The following is a 25,580-nucleotide window of genomic DNA, read 5'->3' on the forward strand; positions in this document are numbered from 1 at the left end:
TGTCCCCTGGTCTCTTTCTCCTTGACTGAATAAACGATCTAGGTCACGACACTTAATTTGGTCTATAAGCTTTCGGCTGTGTATCCTCTAGAATAGCTTACCTGCTAATATACTTGCAGCAGGAAACTTCTCAAACAACGGGCTCAAGGAGGTGGAGGGACTGTGCTAAGTTTATTCAGCCATAGGAGCTAAAATCTAGGTATTGATATACTTCCGTACGTAAGCACCATACCATTTTCATGAGACACCTGCCAGGTAAAAATTTCACCCTTTACACATTTCAGAAGTCTGCATGTGTGTTCAAAACAAACAAAGATAGCTAAGGTGTGGTTTGAACCCAAAACATAACAAGTCTTCCATAAAAAAATCCGCTTTGCAACTCTATTGAATTGTACATAAACAAGTCTAGAGAGCTTTCTTGATACTGACAGATTTATTTTTACTTGAAAAATTTTATTGGTTTTATTTGTTTTGCTCTTTTAGTGTCTCAATTCAACAGCTTAAGAATAGCTTCGATTCCATTTATTGAAATTGCTCTTCTTAAAAAAAAAAGCATATCTGAACATTTGCAAGAAAAAATGCACAGTTTAAAGCCATTGCCTTTGCTCTAGACTATTAACCCTCTAGATATACGCCAAAATCGCCCCGCTGTTCAAACCAAATGGCAGGCTGGGGACTCTGTGGTCCGTGTTTTGAATTGACTATTTCCTCATGATACAGTGATCTAATACCTGCTGCTCAGGTTAGGGAAAAATAAAACACTCAAGACGAGCGCTTGCATTGCAAATCTGTTTACCGTTTTATACAGATTTCACTGTAATATATTTTCTTTGACAGTGTGCTGGGCTAGTATTTCCTCTGGAAAACACTGTTGTAGAAGTCGGTAATGATTTTCCTGGGAATGTTCCCCAGCCTGATAAAAGAACTAAAAATCATTGAGTTGACAATCTGGCTAAATCGAGATGTTTTATACTTTCACTTTAAGTATAGTTTCCTTGGTCTTTGCTAGCAGATTTACATCTGCAGAATGCACACATGCCTAAAAGTCATTCTTACAAAGATTAGATGAGAAGAAGCAAAAGGTTGGTTTCAGACACTGTTACAGAAAGAACTGATCAGAGTCATATTGTAAGACTTTTGAAGAAAATATAAGATACTATATTTCTTCAAGTTTTTAAGGAAAAGAAATTGAAACAATTCTTACACTGGAATAAAATCAAAGGTCGCCCCCTGACCAAATTTCTTACCCCAATATATGTCTCCTAACTGATGAACGATTTTGCATGCCTCCAACCCTTGGGTGGCCAACTCTTCTGCAGTTTGTGTGATGAATCAAAGTCCAGTGTCAGGAAATGTTGAGGAAAAATTCAACCACGGTGACATAATATTGTAATACTATGTCTCCACTATCTATGCATTACATTCACTTTCACAACTCCATGCATTCCATAGAATGTGCCACTAGTCTCATTAATTACCATCTTTATGACATCTATATCACACTATATTTAAAGAAGTAGAAAACTTGGATGGCTGAGTTTAAGAATAAAAATCTTTCAACAACCCACGTTTAGCATACTGTCCTGTTCGAAAGTCAGTTTAACTGAAGCGAATGGTTCTCAATTCAATGAGACCCAGGGGAGGGTATAGCTTAGGTGGTGGAGAGGGTAAAGCTCAAGTGGTACAGTGCATGCTTCATATGCATGAGGTCCCGGGTTCAATCCCCAATACCTCCTCTACAAATAAATATACCTAATTACCCCCCCCACCCCCAGAAGCAAACAAACTCAGTTCAATCTGACTCAACATCCTCTTTGTATAACAAATATTCTGTGAAGTCTTGAATATGCTGAGATGACGTGTACAGACGGTACAATTCACCCACATACAGAAGGCAGAAAACGTCAGCACCCCACCCACACCTTCCTAGAACTCACTGCACCAGTACACGCCCCGCCCCCCACAGCATCCGTCAGCAAACGCCCTTCATGTGAGTCACCCTCAGGGCTTTTTCTCAGGCAGACAAGAAGAGCTGGGGAGTCGATGCCCCAGGAGCAGTCCTCAGCCAGCCACAGGTGGAAGTGGAAGATAAACAGACCAGCTGTCCTCTGCCCTGGATGGACAACCCCTTGGCGTGTTCTATGCGGTCTCCCTGAGCACCCCAGCAGGACTGAGCCTCAGCTGCCCGCAGGGGTAACTTGCTTGAAAAAGTGACTCTTGGCTGCCTCACCTTCCCTTTCTTGCTTCCCTGCAGTCTGCCATTGCTTCCTGCTTTAGCCTCCTAAATAAAATATTTATACACAGATCCTTCTTTCAAAGTCTGCTTCCAGGGAAGCCCAAATTAAGAAAATTCAAATCAATTTTCAAAATCAGTGTGACATGCAAGAGATATAAAAGGAAAGTGACAGAGTAAAACTCTGTTTTTCAACATGTGAAGACTCAGGCGTGATGACACACTGCCTAATGGACCACATCATGAATTAAGCAGCACATAATGAAGCAGGCAACGAGCTGCTTCCTTGCCTGGACGCACCATCAAGAGAACACCTGGAAATGGAGGCCCAAGCAGGTGGGACGCATTGCCGATCAGCATAAAGTGGCACAGCCATCAATGGTGTGATTTTCTCAGGCACTCTTGTTAAATTCTGAGCAAACTAAGCACAAACTTCCCTTAATTTTCATGATAGTTCAGTAATATCTTAAGAGCAAAAAAGACTGTTTTTACACACTTTGTTATTTATCAACAGGCTTTTACTTACAAGACTGCCGAGAGACACATTATGCCAGGGTCTGCCTGGACAGCCATGTGCTGCAGCGTCCCTGGACCTGCGTCCCACTGTGTTGGGGCTGCCCCCCCAAACCACTCTCACCAAATGCTCCCTACAAGGGAGTACTCTCGAGAGCCATTGGTTTAGACAAAACAAATTACATAAAACAGCAGAGGAAAGGAAAAAAGGAACAGCACAGTGGCTAAAGCCACTGGATTTAGACTTCCTCCACTTTTTGTTAGAGGTGAGACCTTAAGCAATTTACTTATTGTTCTTACAGCTCAGATTCCTCACCTGAAAAGTGGAAGAAACCGCACTTTCCAACTCAGGATTGTTCTGAGACTGAATGAGTAAAACAGTGCCTGGCACAAAGTGAAAAACTATTAGCTATTCTTACTAATATTTTGTGGCTAAATGTCTGATTTCTTCTTTCTAACTCATCTGTGATTTTGCCATCATTCCATGCTTTTCCGCCTCCTCATTTCTGCTGTCCATCCTCAGTCACTTGTCATTCCCAGCAATAGTAACCTGAAGAGAGTATTATCACAGATTTTGTAACCCTGTGCCCCATTGGGAGATCTCGTAAAAGGTGAGTGTAGGGAGAAGGAAAAGTCTCAGCTTAGCCTTCTCCCCGACTCCTTGGCAAAATCAAAGAAACACAGGGAGCTAGCCAGAGAATTTAAATAACAAATGAGATAACGTATAGGAATGCACCTCTGTAAACTGTAAAGTAAAACACAAATGTGAAAATGCCTTTGTCCTTGTTATTCATTAATCAGTCACACAGCTGCGAGAACCCCAGCTAGGGAAGGCACAGAGACTTAGCATCATTCCTTATAAATGAGAGAGTTGAAAACCGAGACTAGACGTTGCCTAAAAAAATAGGAAGAGAAGATCAAACTGAAGGCTCTGCAGAAGAGGGTACTTTGAGATGAAGAGCTGGCTGGGAAACAGTGATAGCAAGTTGGTCAGAGGAGCGGAGCAACAAATTAAAGGGTCAGATTTTTAAGGCTGCAGAAGTCTTCTTGAAGAAAGGAAGGCATTGATTGATGTGGCCTGTAATGGAAACTCAGATAACGAAATAAAACCAGTATTTAAGAATTTCAGGCTGATAACTCATTGCCATGGCAACCCATTCAGAAGGGAAACTTGTATGAGAAAATCAGATTCACTTGACTACGCCTTAAAATGAAAGCCTCCGCTACAGTCAAACAATTAAATGCTGAATTCCAAAATTGCTTATGGCCACAGTGCCTGGAGGTAGCACTGAAGTTGTAGGTTCAGCATCTCTTCCATTGGAAGCTGACGTCTCCAAAGTTGTGACCCATGGGGGGAACATCATCGAACTTTGACGAATCTCTACTGGCACTGGGTGGTCCCCACCAGTGAAGATTTACAATTTTTTTCACTCAGTAAATGATGCTGATATGGAAATCACAGTGGTATATACTGTTCAAACAAACCACCAACTTTTAGTCCACCCATAATCACAGAAAACTACCAAATTCATCTATTAATGATTAGTTACACCTCATGGGAAAATCATTTTTAACCTAAGTAAAATCTGGTTAATATGCACATCATAATCCTTTTAATAAAAACATCTATTTTCTGATAACATGTTTTAACTCAAAGAATGCCACACCGGGTACAGTATATTTCGTCAGTTAAAAGGAGTTTTTTTGAATACCTAATATCATTGACAAATATGAATCTATGCCTTTTAACTGATGCTGAGAGAAGAAATCCCTTTTTGAATGGCACGGATCAGGTTCTTAAAATTGAACCTGGTGGTAAAAGATTTTGCCAGGGAGGAATTTAAGATGATATTGTAAAAATGAGAAAAATGGAAGTCAAGAATAACCTATAACAATCCTTATAAAAGATTTCTATGCTCACTTAAACAAAGATAAAGGCAGCATGATATATAACATCTATGTTATTTTAATAATGCTCCATCAACATCTATTGATAATGGATATGGTGTTATTAACTTCTGTTTATCAGCCCTCTCTCAATAGGAATTTTTCCTCCCTGCCTTTAACCCTACACTGACTCCTGTGGTTTCACCAAAATTTTCACCAATAGAAACAATTTCCATGTGTATGTTTTAGCTAACAGACATTCAAAAGGCTATTCTGTATTTGCTGTAGTCCTTCTCCTGTCCCACAACACCTTTTTAATGCTCTGATGACACAGCATTGTCCCAGAAATCAAAATAATCCCTTTGCTTGCCTTCATCAGCAACTGACTGTACCTTTCTTAAGTCAGGCCTTAGAACACTGTGGTCCTAAGACCTGGGTCTATTTTTTGACATCTACCTTTATCTTTCCTAAGGTTTTACTGAGAAAATCTGCACCCTCCTTGACTTTTCTTTCAACTTTTTTTTTTCCCCTATGCCCACTTCCAGTTCATTCTGTTTCTAATTATCCCCTAGGTGATGCCTTACATTTTTGCCTAGACTGTAATCAATAGTTTGAAGGTTGTCAAGAGTGTATACAAAAGTAAATCTGCATATATTTGAATTTTGCCCAAGGGGAACTCATGGTTAGAGGAAAATAACGGAATTATATTTGAAATAAGTTGGAAGGAATACGGTGCTTGCACGAACTACATCTAGGAAACATGAAAGATTGGTCAGATTTTTCATTTGAAACTCTTAGGGTCAGATTGGGAGGAAAATCATAATTAAAACTCCAAATTTAAGCATTCCTTGGTATTAATAAAGCTTCTCTAATTAATAATTCATAGAAGAGAACTGCCACTTTAAAATGAACCATTATGGGGGTGGGGGTATAGCTCAGTGGGAGAGTGCATGTGAGATCCTGGGTTCAATTCCCAGTATCTCCATTAAAAAATAAAAAAATAAATAAAGAAAATTAAAATAAAGAAAAAAGCCCTTAAAAATAATATGAATCATTAGATTTATAGTTAATTTATTTTTATTATTTTACAATCTAAAGCAATTATGTGGGCATATATTGGAAAAAGTCACCAAAAAGAATGGATAGGGGAGAAATATAAAGAAATTTTCTTTCCTAAATTAATAAAAGGAATATAAGTTTTTCACGGCGAACAATTTCATCCACAAATGTCACATCTAACAACAAAATAACTACCTTATTTCTAGATAATTATGTATGACTATCACTTTCCTTTCTTCTCTATTTAAGAAATATCTCCTTTTAGCAAAACTGGAAGGTAAGTGAAGTGTATTTGTGTCTCACTTTGTTTTCTGTTTCTCCCAACCTCCCTTTGGACTCCCTTCCAAGTCTTCTCCCCACTCAGGTTCAGGTGCTTAGAACTTTTGTCATCCTCTAATTTATCCTGCCAAAGTGAAAGTAATTTGATAAATTCTTTCATATTAAGGTATTAGGAAATTAATTATCTGCTGATCTCATGAGTATTTGCATTTTAAAGGAAAATTGCAGAGAAAGAACAATGCCTGACCGTCATAAATTACTCATTAATTATGGAGCTTCAGGCTTCTGTGGGAAGATATTTTAAAGTGATGAGAGAACTAGAGAGCACTCTCAAATCACATAACAGATATGATGATCTTGTCCATTTATTTGTCCCGATAGTCAGGAGATTGAGACAAATTATATACTTGAAGATAAACATTATCTCCTCTTGGTTTTAAGAAATACCTAAAAATGTCTGGGAACACAAGTAGGTCTTATTATTTATTAAATAAATAAATGCTCAATTATTTGTTTTATCTCCAGTAAAATTTTGAAGAATATATTCCTTTGGAGAAATTAGAATAAAGCAGAAATCTCTGATCCATCTGCTGTAATTCCCAAAGCTTTTGGCTTAATTTTGTAAGAAAAGTGGTGCCCATCAAATATTTCGTTTATTAACAGACATCTCCCTGGCCCAGTCGCAGGTAGACAAGGCTATGTGAATAATTTTAGCGAATCACATGGAAGTAGAAACGACGTGTGTCATGTCTAGTCTGAGACAGTAGAACATTCATACATGATTTTGCTAAGTCCCTGTTCTATGGCTGAGGAGATTGTCAGTTTCAAATAGAACAGCACAGAGATAATGGCGTATCCATAAGCCAGGGTCTGAATGTAGACCACAAAGATTTTGAGGTTATATGTAGCTTCCACACAAATCTACATCCAGACCAGTAGAATAATGCACTCCCATCATGACATTTACCACATTGCCTTATAGCTCCTTTGTTACATATCTGTTATCCCATCTTAACTGGTTACCCTTTATTCATTTTGAAGCTTTCTTGTAAAAGAACACATAGTGGAAGAAACCATAATAACGTAGGAATATTTTTTGAAAAGTTAAAAATTAGACAACAAATTAAAGGCAGTTAAATGTGGTAATAAGATTAATATAATTTAACTTTGTACAGTGCGACTACTAGTAAAAAATGTTCTGTGCTGCCAATACAGACATGAGTTTATAATATTAACAAAGATATTAATGATTATGAATAAGATAATATTAGTTGTTATTAACAACATTAATAGCTATTTTAAATACCTAAATAAATATAATATTATGTGATAACAGAAAATGTATATTGGTTTCTGTCTCCAGTTCCTGGCACAGAGCTCTGGAAACTCCTGTAGTTTCCTAAGTGATAACGCTGGGAGCATCCCTTGTTCTAATATTTGTCTTGGACCCCGAGCCTGGCCCTGGGCTCCTAAAACCCTTGTCAATTTCTAAGTGATAAAAGCATTAAAAGCTCTTCTGCTCTAACGAGGTGACAGTGAGGGGGCTCCTGGATGACCTCTGGATGGGGGCTGGTCGTCAGAAAGACTAAGACATGATTAGAAACTTGGAATTGTCAGCTCCACGCCTCCTCCTCCAGAGAGGGGAAAAGGGCTGGAAATGAAATAAATGATTGATCATGCCTTCATGAGTCAGTCTTCATAAAATCCCAATGGTACAGAGTTCAACGAAGCTTCCAGGTGAGCAAATACATCTACACCAGGATAACCCATCTCAATTCCACAGGGACAGATGCTCCTGTACTCGGGACCCACCTAGACCTTGCCTTATGGAACTTCAGCTTCGTCTGGCTGTTCATCTGAATCCTTTATCATACCCTTTAATAAACTGATAAACACAAATGTTTCCCTGAGTTCTGTGAGTTGTTCTAAAAAAATTAATTGAACCCAAGCAGAGGGTTGTTGGACCTTCCAGTCTATAGCCAGTCAGTTGGAAGCACAGGTGACAACCTGGGCTTATGACTGGCACCTTAAGCATGTGTGTGAGAGGAGGTGGAGCAGGCTTTTCGGACTGAGCCCTTATCCTACGGGGCCTGACATTATCTCCAGGTATACAATGTCAGAATTGAGCTAAATCATAAGACATCCAGGTGGTATCTCAGAGAACTGCTTAGCATTGGAAAAACCTCTACACATTTGGTGACCAGAAGTGAAGTGTTCTGTGTCAGTAGTAAAGGAGACTCACGGGGAAAAACACAGTAGGGAAGAACGAGGATTATCTCTACATAGGAGGAGAAAAAAATTTGAGTTCGTCCTTTCTAAATATACTAAGTAAATACTTCATAATAATTTATTTCTGATTTAAGAACATCAAGAAATGTTATGATAATGTCTAGAGGTCTATCTCAGAATATCAAAGCAGGAATGATCTCAGTCTCTTAAATTTGCCAAATCATAAACTATGAAAATCTTAAACTTCAAGTAATATTACCAAGTACTTTTATAGAGAATTACATTTTCCACTTATCTTACATCCATTATCTCAACTGATCCCTGTAATGGCCTCATGAGTTAGACAGTAATAATTTACGGACCCTTCTATGTGGAAACTGAGACTAAAGAAAACACTGAGATGACTTTTTCATTGTCACACAGTGATAACTGGTAGAACAAACAATAAACAAATCCAATAAAAGGGTTTCGGAGAAATTTTCTTTGATGTGCATGTAAATGAGCTCAAGTTAAGTTTATTTTTCATCTTACTAACCAGGCTTTTTATATCAACTCTCTCTCCCCATTGATCATGACATCTACACAGTACAAGCCTGTACAATAAAAGACGAATCCAGTCATAATCATGTTTCTAAAAGTTTACCATTTCCCCCCACGTAAGGAGGATTTGATGACATTAGCATTTTTAGTGTTTTTAATGTTGGTCAAGAACATGACATTCCACATAAAGTGGAAAGCCCCATTTCCTTCTTCAAGAAAAAGGAAAGGAAGGAAGAAGTGAAGAAAGATAGATTTTTTTTTTTAAGAATCAGAGGCAAGATATTTGATGGCAACCCAGTCAATCATGCAAGAACATGGTGACTAATTTAGCTGGACACTTTGTTTCATATTTCACAAATATGTTCCATCTCCATTTTTACTCACTAGTATTGAAATGACTTCAGTTTAGTACCACCTGCTAATTTTATCCAAGTAACATGTCATTAAACCCCTCAAAATCATCATCAAAGATGTTAACATAGACCTAATTCCAATCTCAAGATAACTAGAGTATTGCATTGTAGGCCATCTGATGAAAGTTGATTTAACTTAGCCCATGATTCTTCTTCTCTTTACCAAGTGGCAGCAAGTAGAGTAACGGTAGATGCGATTATTTTAAGACCATCATAGTTAGGGATGCTCATTTTTCCCTCTTACAAGGAGAGGTGCTGTTTTTACACTGCTTCTAATGAGTTAGTCTCTTTTTACTTTTTATTGGCTTTAAAAAATCATTAGAGACACTAGTGAATTCATCAGCAAATTCTCTTCAGGTGTCAAGGTCCATATTTCCCAAGTTGGAAACTTCTATACGTGTCCATTTTTCCACGCACTTGCCTCATTTACACAGTAAGCTATATTGACAATATTTTAATTATTCCCTGAATGTACACACCTGTTCTGACTTTTTAAAAATTTTTTCTGTAGAGAACAAAATTAGCCAACTGGTTTGATAGTTTGCATTGCCCTGTTCCCTTTGAACTTCAGCTTTCTCCTCTAAGACGGAATAGGGTCTTACTTATTGCATTTACAAAGAGAAAATTTTTTTTTAAATCAAAGAGTGAAATGAAATATCTAGCTCTGTTAATAAGCAGGCAAAGATATAAAAGGCTGTATAATTGGCTTGAAAAAAGTTTTCGTGTTTTAAGCAAACTCACCAATGTACATTGAAAAAGACACTTTATAATTGTACATGAAAAGTACAGTGACCACCCAGGGTTATCTAAGTGTGTCTGTTTCTCAATGCTCCTTCATGCAAATAGTAAAACCACCACTTCTGTGAACTCCTAAGTAATGCTGATCCATTCAGCCTGCTAAGAAGTCAAGTGTTTAACCATCTTCCTGCCCCACAATTTCAGCAAGGTTATAATCTATGTGAAAAGACCCAAGGGATTCTACCCACATTAACTTACTATTGGGTATTTACACTCTCATTTTTCATATAGTTTTATTTTCCTGATGTAATTGAGATGTAATAAACGTAAGACATGTTGCAAAAGGAAAGCAGGTAAATAAATACTTCCAAATGTAGCTAGAGGAGACGTCCTTTCTCCTCAGCCTACTGGTAAGGAAATACATTAGATCCACATTTTCCAAACTCTCCCATCTAAACTGATGAAACTTAGAAGGGATGTAGCATATCCAATGACAGAGTATTCGTTTAGGAAGACCAAACTAAATTTAAAAGAATAACATCTTTCAAGTTAAAACACTCACACTTTGCTCAGAAAGTAATGCCAACGGGGCAAAAAAGAAATTCGGCGGGATGGTTCCACTTCTGAGAGTCTCTGGTTTTAAATTCCAGAACATCACGAACAATTAAGCAGATATTTGGGGCACACAAAAGAGTGGAGTCACGATAATCAATAGACTACATCACTTCCTAAGATTCTTAAACTTAGTTTTCAAAATTTTGGAAATGATTTTCTACCCTCATTTTGGACCAAACTGATCTCCAGTATATAAAGGCTGAAAAAAAGAATAAGAAATGAGAATAAAAGTACTCACTACTGATTGGATGTTATTTTCTTTCACCAGCTTCAGAGATGACTTATAGCAATTTGCAAGGTCTTCCTTGTGGGCACCATTAATATGGCCTCTGGCTATTGGTCCTACGGTATGGATGACATCTGTAAACACAGAAGGAAGCAAAAATAGGATAAGCAAGGTATTTTTCACTTTTCACATAATCAGTGCTTTATTTATTTTAGGTATTCCTGTTGGAGCCTGAAGACAAACTAAGAAATACTGATGATGCAAATGCTTCTCTGCTAAAAGATTTTGGATAGCACAGCTTCTTAAATTAGGCAGTTCCCCAGGAAGGTGATAATTGTGAAAAGAAACCCCCTACCTATAAATTGTTCCATCGTTGTTGGTCAGATCCAAGTGAGATAGATTATACTATAAGATGTAAATAATTGGCACCCTGGCAAAAGTCAAATCCTCGGTGGGAAATAAGCAGGAATAATTGCCTACAAAATGAGCATTCTGAATTGACATGGGAAGGAAGAACCAATGCTGCGAATCACTTTCCTTGTAAATAAGACAATAGTGTCAAGCATCGTACACAACAGAGAAGGGCAAGTTTCTGAAAAAATGTCAAGAGAATTTATAATAATCAGTAATAACCATAAGAGGAATCATTTTTAAACATTCCTACCAATTTATAGTGCAATCTCTGATGCTCACATTCATGAAGTATGCTGGGGATAATGGTTCTTAATAATTCCGTAACTTCTAATTTTCACTATATTAAAACTTTTGAAAACCAGTCTATACTTTTCAAACTAATTATATTAAAAACACAAAATTTATTTGTTTGTTTTTGCATATAAAACCAGTCATTGTGGCACACATAAACATTTAAATTGAGGAATTTAATAAAACATAACTGTTTTAAACTCTTTGTTTCAAACTCAATAAGTATTGTAAGAAATAAACCAAATTTTAATCCAAATTACTTGAAAATGCCTTATAACTTCTGCTTCTCCGTCCCACCTGTTAACCTGGGTTATTAGCCCATTTCATTGATGTGAGCAACAATAACTAATCAACTCTGATCAAAAAGACAAATTTGGTCTAATATTATTAGACTATTATAATGGAATGAAATTATTTGTTTTGCTAATCAGTACCGCTGAATTTCAAAAACGGTAATAAGGGAATAAGAACACTTTACCAAACTGCAACTGAAGAATAGTTTTAAATTGCATATGAAATTTAAAACCAGAAAATACAAACCACTGGGAGAAGAATCTTTGTTGATTGCCCGCTAAATGTGGAGAGTATGATTTGACATTGAGAAAATCCACCAAAATGTTGATTTCAGCTTTTAACAACTTTAAACAGTACTTAACCCATTGTCAGATAATGGTAAAGATATTAACTTGTGATCAAAATAGGCAGAAACCTCATCAGTGAGTTCACATGATGTTATTTCACTGGCAAGCCTGGCTTGAAAGTGAGAACTGCCATGATACAGAAAGAGAGAATAAAGGGAGATTAAGTTGTATTCAGCCTAAAAAGAAAAAAGCACATAGCAACATTTTTTTGTAATAACAGTAACAGCTAAGAATCGCATGTACTGAAGAAACACAAGTCCTGTGCACTATGCAGTGAATTTCTATATGTAGGATTTCCCAAAGCAGGTTCAGTAAGATATGGGTTTAAAGAGCAATTAACTTTGGGAATCACCAGGTGAGATTAAGTCAAACCAGTTAACTTAGTGCAGGACTTCTCTGGACATTTAGCATACTAAAATGAACTGTGAATCTCCACAGAACAGTGGGTGAAGGGGGCTGGGTGGTGAACAGAATGGTCTGTTTCTGAAATATGTCTGACTGCAGAAACCTAAGTTTTGCAGAGTATCCCATGGGAGTAAATTTCCACAAATTAACCTGTGCCCTGCTCTTCCAGGGCAGTTTTGACACCCTCCTAGCCATGGCTGAAGATGAAATTCATGTTTTTATCCCCTTCCTTCCCCATTGCCTCTGTACATCAAATACCTAATATATAAAAGAGCAACAGGATATGACCTTGGTTTCCTTACTTTATGGCTGGAGAAGATCAAGAATAAATGCCTTTTATTGGGTCATAAAAATGCATCTACTTGAGCCAAGGAAAAACAGGGCTTAGAGGCATTAAGAGGAAGAAAAGAGAGAGAGAGGAACCCATAAGAGCAGGGAATAGTGACATAATAACTCAATATTTTCTTCACTTTTTCCCATAACCATCATTGTCCACAAAACTTAAAGAGAAATTTGTGAAAAATTATTCCTTGCTTCCGTTCTCCGTTTAATTTACGTCTGAGGACAAACAGTGAACCTCCTGAACATCAAACTATTGATCTCTGCATTTTATGCTCTATATGAAATTTACAGCACCCAAGATCAAGTGTTACTTTCGACCCACAGACGGCCTCTCAGATCCACAAAGCAGGAGGTGAATCAACATATGGCTTGGAAGGAAGTTTCCTCCATGATTTTCATTGTTCGCAGTCCTCAAGGTTAACTCTTCCACAGCACGGAGTTCCCCTCTTTCTGTTATAAAATCCTTTCAGGAGGCCTGCCTTCGAATTCCAGCCCCAGGCCTGACTAGAGGATGCAGCCATCATTTCACTGGCCCCTCTTGCCTTCCTTATCCTAAAACAAATCAGTTGCTTGGATGATCTCTGTGGTCTTTTCTGTGCTTGTGACGTCACTGATACTTAACCTTGTAATGAAGATAGATGGAGTACAGAGTGATGTCTAGGCAGTGAAAAGGGACTTTCAACATGGGTAAGTGGCTCACAAGCTTTGTGAGCATAAGTGCCCTCTTTTTAATATTTCAATTTTTTTTAATTGGCACAGGATTTTATTTTTTTATTTTTATTTTTTAACTGGTCATTTTTATTTATTTATTTATTTATTTATTTATTTATTTATTTATTTATTTAATATCTCAATTTTATCTCAATATAGCAGTTTTTAAAATGTTGTACATACACACATACCCTCCTCCCAACATGGATTGCTACAGTATTGCTATTTAGAGCCTCCTAAAAAGCGAACACTCAATCATTCAAATATTTACTAATCACCTATTTGCCAAGCACTAGAAATACAAAGACGGACCAGATATAGCACATCCATGGCCTTAGGGAGGTAGAAATCTCATGACAGAAAAATATAATTTAATAAAATAGTAATAAGGCCTAACATTTAGTAAACATTAGGTGCCAAACACCATTCTAAGCATGTTACTTGACTTTAATCATTTAAATATATGTACTGTTTTGTAACTTGCATGCTGATATTAACAGTGGAGAGACTATGCAATAAAGAGGAAATATAAACTGAATCTTGAAGACTGAGTGGAAGTTCGTTTAGAGATAGGTATTCCAAGTAGGAAATACAGGATATACAAAAAGAGAGGATTATAAAAGATGGCACATGCAGGGTCTGTTGAAGAACATGAGAAGCCAGGAATGGAGAGGTAGGCTAGTGCCAAATCAAGCATGTAATGAAAAGCTAACCTACACAATGTTTCAGAGAAAGGTGAGTTACTAGCATTTTCAACCCAAATAACCACCTCATCTTAAATGTACCTGATGAGTACGATAGCTATTTAACTCAATAAATATAGTAAAACAAATGCTAAAAATAAACAACTATAAAAGTCTGTTTTCCCATTCTTTACCTATTTCTCCCTCCTTTCATCTCCATTCTTGATCCCCCCAGCAGCAGTCATTATGATGCTTAATTATGACTTTGCCAAATAGCATACATGTTGTCAAATTGCATGTAATTAACAAATAAATTTAAAATTTGCATTTATGACAACAAAAAGTTTTAAATGCTTAACATTAAAAAAATCAAAAACATTTTGTAGTGGTTTCAAAATCCATTGACTGAGAACAAGTTAGAGACAAGTAGCTATTAAAATTTCAATGATGCTTTGTGTTAATTTATGTCTTATTAAATACAAAGCAATCTCCATAGTAGACATACATATGTGAGACATATTCATTTGATTTATGGGCAATGCTTTATCGTGCACATGAATTTGTGGATCTCATAGTGTAAGTAAGACAATGTAAATAGAAGTGTTTAATTTGATGCCTGGTACGTGCAGACACCCAAGAAGTGGTCATTATCCTCCTCAGCAGCAGCAGCAGCTATAGCAACTCAGGCATCTTGAGCACACATGCGGGAATGACAGACAGTTATCATTTTCCCTCTGGTGTGGAGAAAAAAAAAAAACACTAGAATGTAAGTCCTAAGGCCTGATTATAAGGCAGAAGCCTCAGATCTGTCACTAACCACCTATTGACTGTGGACAAGTCATTCTCCTCTTTGGGCTTCTGTCTTGAAACCTAAAAGAAGGAGTTGAATAAGATGACCTCTGAGATTCTTTGCATCTCTCAAATGCAATCCCTCTTTCACATGCTTATCAAGAATCAAACTATAGATTCTAAGTAGCCTAATTCATTATTGTCCAGATAAATGAGCATCAGTCATGGTTCAAGTTTCTGCAATGTGCTTAAACAATGAAATGCAAATTGGCACCATCCCCAGAGAGAGTGTTTTAACCGTATCTTTCAAAATTGCAAATGTAGACTTCAATTGATGCAATAATTCTACTTCGAGGAATGTATCCTGTGCATGATATGCTTGGAAACAACCTAAATGTCCATCATTGGGGACCAGTGAAGTAATTGTGCATTTCCACAATGAAATATTATGTTTCTGTAAAAAGGGTAATGAGTATCTTTATGTATCAATATGGAAAGATATCCAAGATATATTACTAAGAAGAAAAGAAGGAAGGAAGGAAGGAAGGAAGGAAGGAAGGAAGGAAGGAAGGAAGGAAGGAAGGAAAAGATGCAAATGTGTTAAATATATTACCATTAGTGTTAAAAAAAAAACCCACAGGTGTAGAAAAGAATGCATGTTTGTTTTAGTTCATACATGCAAACTCTGTCTCTGGAAAGATCCACAAGTAATTAATAGCAGTGGTTAGCCTACTAGGGAAGTGATGAAAACTACAAAGATGAGGGCAAATATGGGAAGGAGACTTTTCACTGCTTACTTGTTGTATTTTTTGATATTTAAATTATGTGAATGCATTACCTATACAAAATTTAAGTATTAAAACAAAGAGTATATGGTTTATTAAACCATACTCCCAAATCCCACCTACCATATTCCTATAGCATATAAAAACTGTTAATGTGGTTTCTAAAGATGATCTTATATCACTATAAATACAAAAAAAAAATCAAATTAAATATGTACATGAAATTTTAAGGGATTTAAAAGAATAACTCTGTTAGATATATCTTTCTTTTATTTTGCTGCTCTCAATAATCTCTGTATATAAAACAATTGTTTTCAGAAAAAGTAGGGTTTAAATGGTGGAAAAATGGGATTTTTCTCCTATGTGGCTTATATCTATCTTTAAAGTGTTACTATAACTTTAATACGCAGAGTCCTACATACCTTATAGTGAACACGTAGTACAGGAACATACTTCTTAGGTAACTCAGTTACCAAAGAATCTTGTATAATGGTCAAGAATTTTTAGAGATGAAAAGGACAATATAGAAAATTTCATCTATTTTCCCTCGTTCAATGGATCCAGAGGAGGCAGAATTACGCCCAGAGTCAGATCAGCATTGGGAGACACACTACCACAAAGACTACAGGCAAACTTTCCCCAGCGTGACTACTTATTGAAGGAAATGGCATACATTTGTATATATGTTAAGTTTGGTGTGTTTATCATGAATTCCACTTACTTTAGCCTCATACTTTGCATACATGCAAATTCTGATTAGCGATTGCTGTGCAAGTAATTACCCCAAAATTTGATGAATTCAGACAACAACAATCACTTATTTTTTATGGTTTTTCTGGATCAGAAATTATGAAAGAGCTAAGCTGGGGGTCTGGCACAGAGACGCCCATATGGTTGTATTTAGCTAATGGTTGGCCGGGGAGCAGCAGGGCTGCAGCAGCTAAGGGCTGGCCAGGTATTTCTCCCTCTTCATGGAGCCTCAGGGACTCTGTGAGGAATAGTCTGGGTTTCCTCGTGGGAGGCTCTGAACAGTCAGACTGCTTATCCGACAGCTCAGGGCTCCAAGACCAAGGGGACCAGAGGTGGAAGCTGTGTTATCCGTTTTACCCCAGCCTTGGGAGTAACACAGTGCTACCCCTACTATACCCTGATTGGTTGCAACTGTCACACAGTTCCATCCACTTCAAACAGAATCATTTAGACCTTACCTCTTGATGGGAGGAATGGCAAAAAATTTATGAGCATGTTTTAAAATGGACACAATGAAGGATTCTCCAGACACGTGGGGCTTCTTTAGGGTTAGCATGTTTATCAAATGCCGGTCTTGTGGTAGATAAATAAGTTAATATAGAAATAGCTGATATGATTATTTCCATGCAACCATCCATAAAAACAGTATGGAAGTTTCTTTAAAAATTAAAAATTTAACTGCCATATGATCTAACAATTACACACCTGGGTATTTATTCAAAGGAAACAAAAACAGTAACTCAGATATATTTGTACCCTCATGTTCATTGCAGCATTATTTACAATAGCAAACACGTGGAAATAAAAACCAAGGGTCTATCAATGGATGAATGAGTAGAAAAAATGCTATATATATGCACACACACACACATACATGCATTCAATGGAATATATATATATATAATATATATATAAAACATGCATACAATGGGATATTATTGAGCCATAAAAAGAAGGAAATTCAGCCATTTGTGATAACATGGATGGAACTTGAGGGCATCACGCAAAGTAAAATAAGTCAGACAGAGGAAGACAAGTAGTGCATGATCTCACTTTTTTTAGAATCAAAAATAAACAAAAACCAAACAAAACCCCAGCAAACTCATAAATACAGGGAACAGACTGGATAGTCAGAGGCTGGGGATGGGGTAGGAGGATGAGTGAAATGGGTGAAAAGGATCAAAAGGTACAAACTTTGAGTGATAAAATAAATAAGTTCTGGGGACATAATGTACAGTTTGGCAACTATTTTTCTTTTAATCTGAATAAAGGTAGATTTATTCAGAGAGATAAGTACTCCACAGAGCACAGGCTAATTCAGAAGGCAAAAAGGCCAGGTATGGGGGCTGGGTGCTCAGTTGAAAGTAGAAGTAGATACACATCCCATAGACAGAGTGTGGGCCATCTTGCTCAGATGGGAGAGAGACCACAAGGTGTGGGGGCTGTTAGTTTTTATGGGCTTAGTAGCTTCATAAGTTAACAAGTGGGAGGACTATTCCAACTACTTTTTGGGAAAGGGGCTGGGATTCCCAGGAACTGGGCCACTGCCCATTCTTTGACCTTTTATGGTCAGCCTTGGGACTGTCATGACACCTGTGGGAGTGTCATTTACCATGTTAATATATTACAGTGAACGTATAATGAAGCTCAAGGTCTACTGGAAGTCAAATCTCCTGCCATCTTGGGCCTTAAGGCCTCCTGGCAGTTGAATTTTTCGCCACTTTGGTGTTAGTTGCTGTTATTTGTTGAATGACTGTGCCCTGCCCCCTTCCTTCCTGTCTCATTCCCCCTTCAGAGATTTTACTCCCATAATTTTATGGGGGTGCAGAGCGGTGATGTCTGTCTTCTGAAACTACTTCAGGGTTGAATAGGGGCATTGACCCTGCCTGTCAGGAAGTAAAAAATGGTGACTATTGTTAATAATACTATATTGTATATTTGAAAGAGGTTAAGAGAGTAGATCTTAAAAATTCTAGTCAGAAGGGGAAAAATCTATTTTAAGATGGAGTTCTCAGGCTTATTATCTTAATCAGTCAACTAATTTAATAAAAAAAATAAGAGCTAGAGAAAGACTGGAATATGAAATTAATACATTTATTTACTGTAAATATAATCTAATTTGGAGATTACAGTATAACTGTGGCTCCTAGATAGAACTGCCTGGCCTACAACTAATTTTGTTGTTTCTCCTGTCTTAAAATCTGGCAGGAACTTGTGGGCAAAAGAAAGGGCAGGGATGGCTGTTACAGAATCAGCATCATATCTATCTCCCTGTGAGCAATAAAAATAATGCCGTTTCCCTGAAATGTCCAGCTCTGCATTCCAGAAAGGAAGGGCAGCCTCCATGCATTTGAAGCCCTTTCTTACACAATTCAGGAGAGCTAAGAAAACAATGCAAGTTGCACACTTCATCAGCATTTCAAATGCAACCCCAGGAAGAGGTGTGGAAAATTAGATGGTAGGCCTTTTTGTGCTTTATCTGACTTAAGTGTGGCAAGGCAAATGGAGTCTGTTTTTGTCCTCCTATTTCTGAAATCAATCAGTCTATAAATCAGCTCTTTTGTTTGGAAGCTATAACCATCACCTCATGCTTCCCCATCTTGTTCTATCCTGGGAAATCAGTCTGCACTATGAAGAAAAGGAGGGTAGGAGAGAAGGATTTCTTTGAAAAGGGTGCGGAAGGGAGCCTGCTTTCATTTCCAAATGTGTAAATTGAAAAATGTCTGATTGGAATGCCAAATACATATTGAAAGCAGTAGAATCATTTACAAAGATTCGATCAGACTTCTTGGCAAAACAAATGCAGCAAAAACATTTTGCAAAAAAAATATTAGCATAATGAATTTTAAAACAAATGAGAGAACACATACAGGTTGGTCCCCTGGTTTTCCATTTGAGAAGCAACTGCGCTACATTCAAACTGTTAATGAACAGTCAGACCAAGAGTAGAATCAATTACACGTTGCTTTCATTCACTCCACTCTTGTATTCATAAGCATAATCGGTCCATCTAACAGACTGCATAATGATGCCATGCGCTGTCAATCATATTCAAATTGCATGAATTTTTAAGGAGAAAACCAATGCGTAGAATTAAGTTGATTTTCTTTTCTAGAGCTACATCCACAAAACCAAGCACTGAAAGTATTATTTGCAAATCTTATTGGCCAATTTATATGATAAGCACCACCGATCTATGACCTGAAACAGAATACTTGAAGTTCAGTTAACGGAAATTGAATTACCGCCTGATAGCATTGCAAAGCAAATGCTGCCTTTTCTCTCCATATAGGTCAGTGTTTTCATACACACATTTTCAAAGCTTGTTTTCATTATTTTTCAAGAAACAATCAATTGTCCATAAGATGTTCCTTTTCAATCTGCAGTGGATCTCAATTAGGTTGTATTTCAGGTGCAACGTGTTTCTAAATTTGGATTATTCTCTCATACCTTTCTTCAGCTGCATTGCTTGATTTCTTAACATGTTCAGAAAGACTAGTCGTATAACTTTTTGCACGAGTTTGGGATAAACTAGCACTTAAGAGGTTATTTTCTATTCCATTTTCCTTTGAGTCTGTGAATTGACTTTCCCCCACAATGTTCTTGGTTACAAAAGGCTTTTGGTTTACCTCTGTAGGTGCTATGGTTCCCTAAATAAGATATCTATGTCTAAGATTCAGTACACGGTAGCTAAACGCCATCTGCATTTTGCAGCTGATAAAGGTACACAGAATAGACTGTCAAAGCTGGAATGAATACATCCAGCTCAGTTTGAAGTTTGATAACATTTTTACATGAGAATGTGATAGCATTGCCACATTTGGGGCGTCATGTGCCAACAATATACCTCATGCTTCATTGGCTTCAAAGTTGTGAAGTTATAAGCTTAAATTGTGAGGGTTAAGTTAGAAAATAGTATTTTCTACCAAAGCCATTTCTACCAAAGTGTTATCCTCTATATTAAAAAAAAAAAAAGAAGGAGCAAAGCTCATCTCTAATTTTTTATTAGCTCTCCCTCTTCTGCCAAAGGTTTATTTTAAGTCAACCACAGTGATGGGACTATGTCCTCTTTCAACTGGACACTTAACACACAAGAGTCCATTTGGGATAACACAGATTGGAATATGTATAAAATATCATATGGTCAGCCATTTATAGAATCTTTGAGATTCTACAGGGTATTGGGGGCACTTGCATTACAATAGTGTTATTTCCAACAGAAAGGGGGGTCTCACAGAGGCTGTGGGAAGCTGAATTATCTACAAAATTCTAACATTTCACATCATTTTAGAATGAACCAAAAGAGAACCCATCCTAGAAGGAAGTGAGTCAAATACATGGCATTTTTAATGCTTAAATAGCAGGGGTAAGAGGAGGTGGAGTTCCAGACAGACAATATGACTTTTTTCCAGGAAAATCATAATAAGGTCTTTGTTCCAGTTCAAGGGAAGGGCAGTAATTTGCAGCCTTTTTAGAGAGATGCGAAAACCAGTACTTTATTAAGACACAAGGGGAAAGTAGGCTTTCAAAATTCTATGAGTGGGTAAAAATAAATGAATGTTAGTTCCCCTTGCAAGGGTAACTCTACAAATGCAGAATCTAGGCTAGGACTGAAGTGTACAGAGAGGTCAATGTCCTTGTTTGTCATCAGTCTTCTGTTACAGCTCCCTTGCCACCATCAGCCTGGACAAGAAAGACTTTTTTTGCATTCATTCACTCAGTTATTAATTCTGTCCTTTATTTAAAAAATATTTACTGAGAATCTGCTATATGCCAGATGCACAGGGTGGTTGCTCTATAAACTCACACCAAACAGATCTTGTGCTTTTCTGGTGTCAATAGAGCCCCTCTATCTTTGCCTTTTAAAAATCCTTCCCATTCCATGAAACTCAAAAATAATTGACCTTCCTTGAAGATATGATCCATGAACCTTACTACATGAACTAATTTTAAACTCATTTTTCCTTTTCTTCTCTCCAGTATCACTTACGTTTCACCATTTACATGATTTTTTCATCTATCTATCTATTTATCTATCTATCTATCTATCTATCTATCTATATATATATATATGTATAGTCAGTTTATAATGTTGTGTCAATTTCTGGTACACAGCATAATGCTTCAGTCATACATGAACACACATATATTCATTTTCATATTCTTTTTCACTGTAAGTTATTATAAGATATTGAATATAGTTCCCTGTACTATACAGTATGAACTTGTTATTTAAACCTCTCTGGAAACAAAAGACCAGGACCAGATGGCTTCTCTAGGGAATTCTATCAAACATACAAAGAAGAGTTCATACCAATCCTTCTCAAACTCCTCCAAAAGATTGAAGAGGAGAGAATACTCCCAAACTCATTCTATGAAGCCACTATCACCCTGATACCAAAGCCAGACAAAGACACTACCAAAAAAGAAAACTATAGGCCAATATTGTTGATGAACACAGATGCAAAAGTCTTCAACAGAATATTAACAAACAGAATCCAACAACATGTAAAAAAGATTATACACCATGATCAAGTTGGGTTCATCCCAGGGACATAAGGATAGTTCAACAGATGCAAATCAATCAATGTGATACACCACATCAACAAGAAAAAGGACAAAAATCACATGATCATCTCAATAGATGAGAAAAAAGCATTTGGTAAAATTCAATGTCCATTTATGATAAAAACTCTATAACCATTTACATGACTCTTAACATGAAGATTTCTGTAGGCACAACTAAGATTTCATCAGTCAGAGCTCTCCAATAATACAGCATTCTGCCAGAGGAGGCAGAAAGTTCCTGGCATCGGAGACAATCAGATATGACTACATATGTGTCGAGATTCCAACTCTACAATGTTATAATTCTGTATTTCCTGCCTTTATGTGGAGATTCTATGCTTCTACTACAGGAAACATGACCAATCTATGTCTCCCACAAAGCCAAGAACTCTATGGAACAGTTGCCTAATGGACAATTAGCGAATTTGTGAGTGATTAAATGAAAGTTGGCCCAATGTAATCAATCTAGCCTGAAATGATCTACTGGATTAGAGAAAACAATGAGGCAGAATGGACAGTCTAGACTAACAATGGAATGTAGTTCGACTGGTTCAGAACATTCAACATAATTATTTATAGAACTGGGAATCGGTTTCTTCACAGAAAGATTCAGCAAAGCCTGATCAAAGATTTCCTAATGACTGCACTACAGATGATAAAAAAAAAAAAAACCTTTAATACTATCACACTTTTTAATAAAAGCTGTAAGATTCTTTCCAAAGACTTCCAACAGGAAAAAAAAAATGTGTGGTGACTTCTTTGCCTTTTTTGCAAGAGATAATTAAATAAATGCTTTTTAAAAATGTGTCACTTCCCTCATCTGCATATGGTTCATTTTAGAATAAATTGTCTTTGTTCTAGAGATCGGTTTTGGCTCTCAAATCATAAAATGGAAAATTACAGATTCTCTACATGTCTTCTCAAAAAATTAATGGGATCACCTTTCACATTTCTTTAAAAAGTAACATTTGGGTATAATGAAACCAACTTTCCATCAAAATAAACTAGGTTTAATTTCCTCCTGAGACCAGTGCATTCATAACACAGCACTACAGTTACTCCATACATTTACACCTGTACTCTCACTTGGGTTCCATTTTCATCGTATACACATCCACACCTGGCTCTACACCTAATTTTCTAAAGGAATACTTGTATTTAGAAAAGACAAATGAAAAGGACAGAAAATTTTAAAGATTAACTTTGTTACATGGAAGATTTTATACTATGAATTTGCATTTTTCATGAGTTCACTTACAACAAATTCAACAATATGAACAAGGAGTTAAAAGGAGTGCGAATGACAACATATTTAAATCATAAAGACAATTTCACTAAATATTTCTACAATGAGCATTTGCTATAGCATGAACATCAACAGGTTGGTTTATATTGTTCAGCTCCAGAAAATCAGTCTACATTCTCAGGCACTTCTCAGAGATAACTGGCTCTTTGTGCATGATAGAAGCTGTTTTCAAACTTTTTTGGTTTGGGATCCTCTTTACACTCTCAAAAATGACTGAAGACCTGAGAGAGCTTTTGTTTTGGTAGGTCATATCTATGTATGCCACAAGAAAACAAGAGCCCAAATACAATTAACTATCAGGAAAATAAGGTTATTCATGTCATGTAGCCTCACGAAAACTGCACTACACACTCAAGAGAGAAAGAGAGAGAGGAATGCAAATAATCTCTGAATATTATTATGAACATAGTATTGACCTCACAAATCCACTGAAAGAGGTGCTACACTACAGCTTCTTACTGTGCAGATGCATTAACTAAATACAAATATTTCCATTTCTAGTAGAAAATTGACACCATTAATACTTTATCTGGTTCTCAAGTTTAAAGAAACAGTGATATCTTTCAACTCCATAGGGAAAACCAGATGTACTGGCCTTCTTAAGAAATAGTATTTCTCTGCCTCAACTTTCATATAAGCTAAGGGATTTTTAAAGAGTAATCTTAGCTAATGCAATTTCTGTCTTTTGCATCTAAAGATTCTCAGTCTCTAGAATCTAGACAAAATTCTCTTTCCACCTCTGTGAAATGATGATCAGGTCCTTCTGAATAGAGAAGCTTTTCTTAAATAAGCAGCTTACAAGAAGTTAAAGAAGGTCTAAGATGGCTTCTGTCAGATCAATTGATTCTAGTAGAGAAGATGGAAAGCATAGCTTTTTAAACAAGAATTCTATGAGACATCACAGGATAAAGCAAAGAGGGGTCTGTCTGGGACATGAATTCTCAAGAGAAATCAAGACAATGGTTTTTCCTCAAGCTTCCCTCTTTGTAGAATGGGTTGGAAGCTACTAATGGGAAGGGGCCCAGCTGACATTAAACCAGGCTGGCAGGAATGAAAATGGACACAGATAATGCAAGAAACTGAAAGGTTCTGGCAAATTTTGAAGATGGTTTCAAGGTGGATGGGAGAAAAGAGAGGGGAGAGTACAAATTTAGGCAAAGTCATCAAAATCACTCGGTGATTGAACGAATGACAGAAATAGGGAAATCAGAGCAGTAATTGTGACCCAGATTATTAAAGTGCTTGTTAAGTCTTCTCGAGAGCTACCCTTAACATAAAAATAAAATACAGAAGAGGGACAAGGTTAAGAGAAGGATTAGTAAAAGAAACAAACAGAAGTTGTACAGTTGAAGGTAACTAATTTTCATGTATCAAGGTGGATTTTTTTTCTCCATCTTTGCCTATGTTGGGTCTGACATAGAATGCCTCAGGGGAAGAGAATATATCACTGAGTCTCTCAAACATGGTTCACTGTGAGACTAAGATTCAAAGAAGTCAATGAATGTCACTGCAAAATTATTTAGTGGAAAGAGACCATTAATGTAAAAATCACTCAAAGAAAACAAAGAGATCTTTTCACAGTAATTCAGAAGCTAAAAATGAAATGTTTGACTGAAAGCTTTGATAATTAAGTAATGACTATTAGATTTTAAAAGAAAGAAATATCTGTAAATAAATAAATAAAATCTGGAAACCAGTTCTCTATTAATATACTATCATGTAGGCCAATGAGTAAAAATTCCAATTTTTACTTGGAAATGGGGTTGTGCTTGAGATGGCATGATAATATGGCTGAAGAGGCACCATGATGAGAAAAATAAGTGGAGTAAAAGAATGGGCAGTTTATTATGAATAGGACAATTCTTATAGGATAGAGAAGTGTCTAGACATATCAGAAAAAGATGGTGACCAGAATGTGTAATTATAATTAATAGGATGATATCAGGAAAAAGCAATTAAACAAGTCTACATATCCCAGGGGAATATCCCACTCACCAACTGGGTAAACTTGGGTAAATTACTTTTCCTTTCCTGTAAAAAAGAGGCTAGTATTTACTTCCCAAGTTCATTATGGGTGTTAACTACCTATTATATATGAAAGCATCAGGCAGGGTACCTGGCCTGCAGGAGCTAAACTCTGACTCGATTGATGATCACTCATCC

General features: G+C 36.7%; 1 protein-coding gene across 3 annotated transcripts in view; it reads right to left on the bottom strand.

The window, feature by feature from the left end:
• MACROD2 (mono-ADP ribosylhydrolase 2) overlaps window positions 1-25,580 on the bottom strand; it is a 1,889,921-nt gene that overhangs the window by 742,899 nt on the left and 1,121,442 nt on the right. For all 3 annotated transcript variants that reach the window (XM_072943799.1, XM_072943800.1, XM_072943798.1), the window contains exon 6: window positions 10,745-10,866. In XM_072943799.1, coding sequence (XP_072799900.1) covers window positions 10,745-10,866 — 122 coding nt within the window. The remainder of the gene's footprint in view (window positions 1-10,744; window positions 10,867-25,580) is intronic.

The sequence above is a fragment of the Vicugna pacos genome, chromosome 19 (assembly GCF_048564905.1).
Source record: "Vicugna pacos chromosome 19, VicPac4, whole genome shotgun sequence".
In the NCBI taxonomy this organism is placed as follows: Eukaryota; Metazoa; Chordata; class Mammalia; order Artiodactyla; family Camelidae; genus Vicugna; species Vicugna pacos.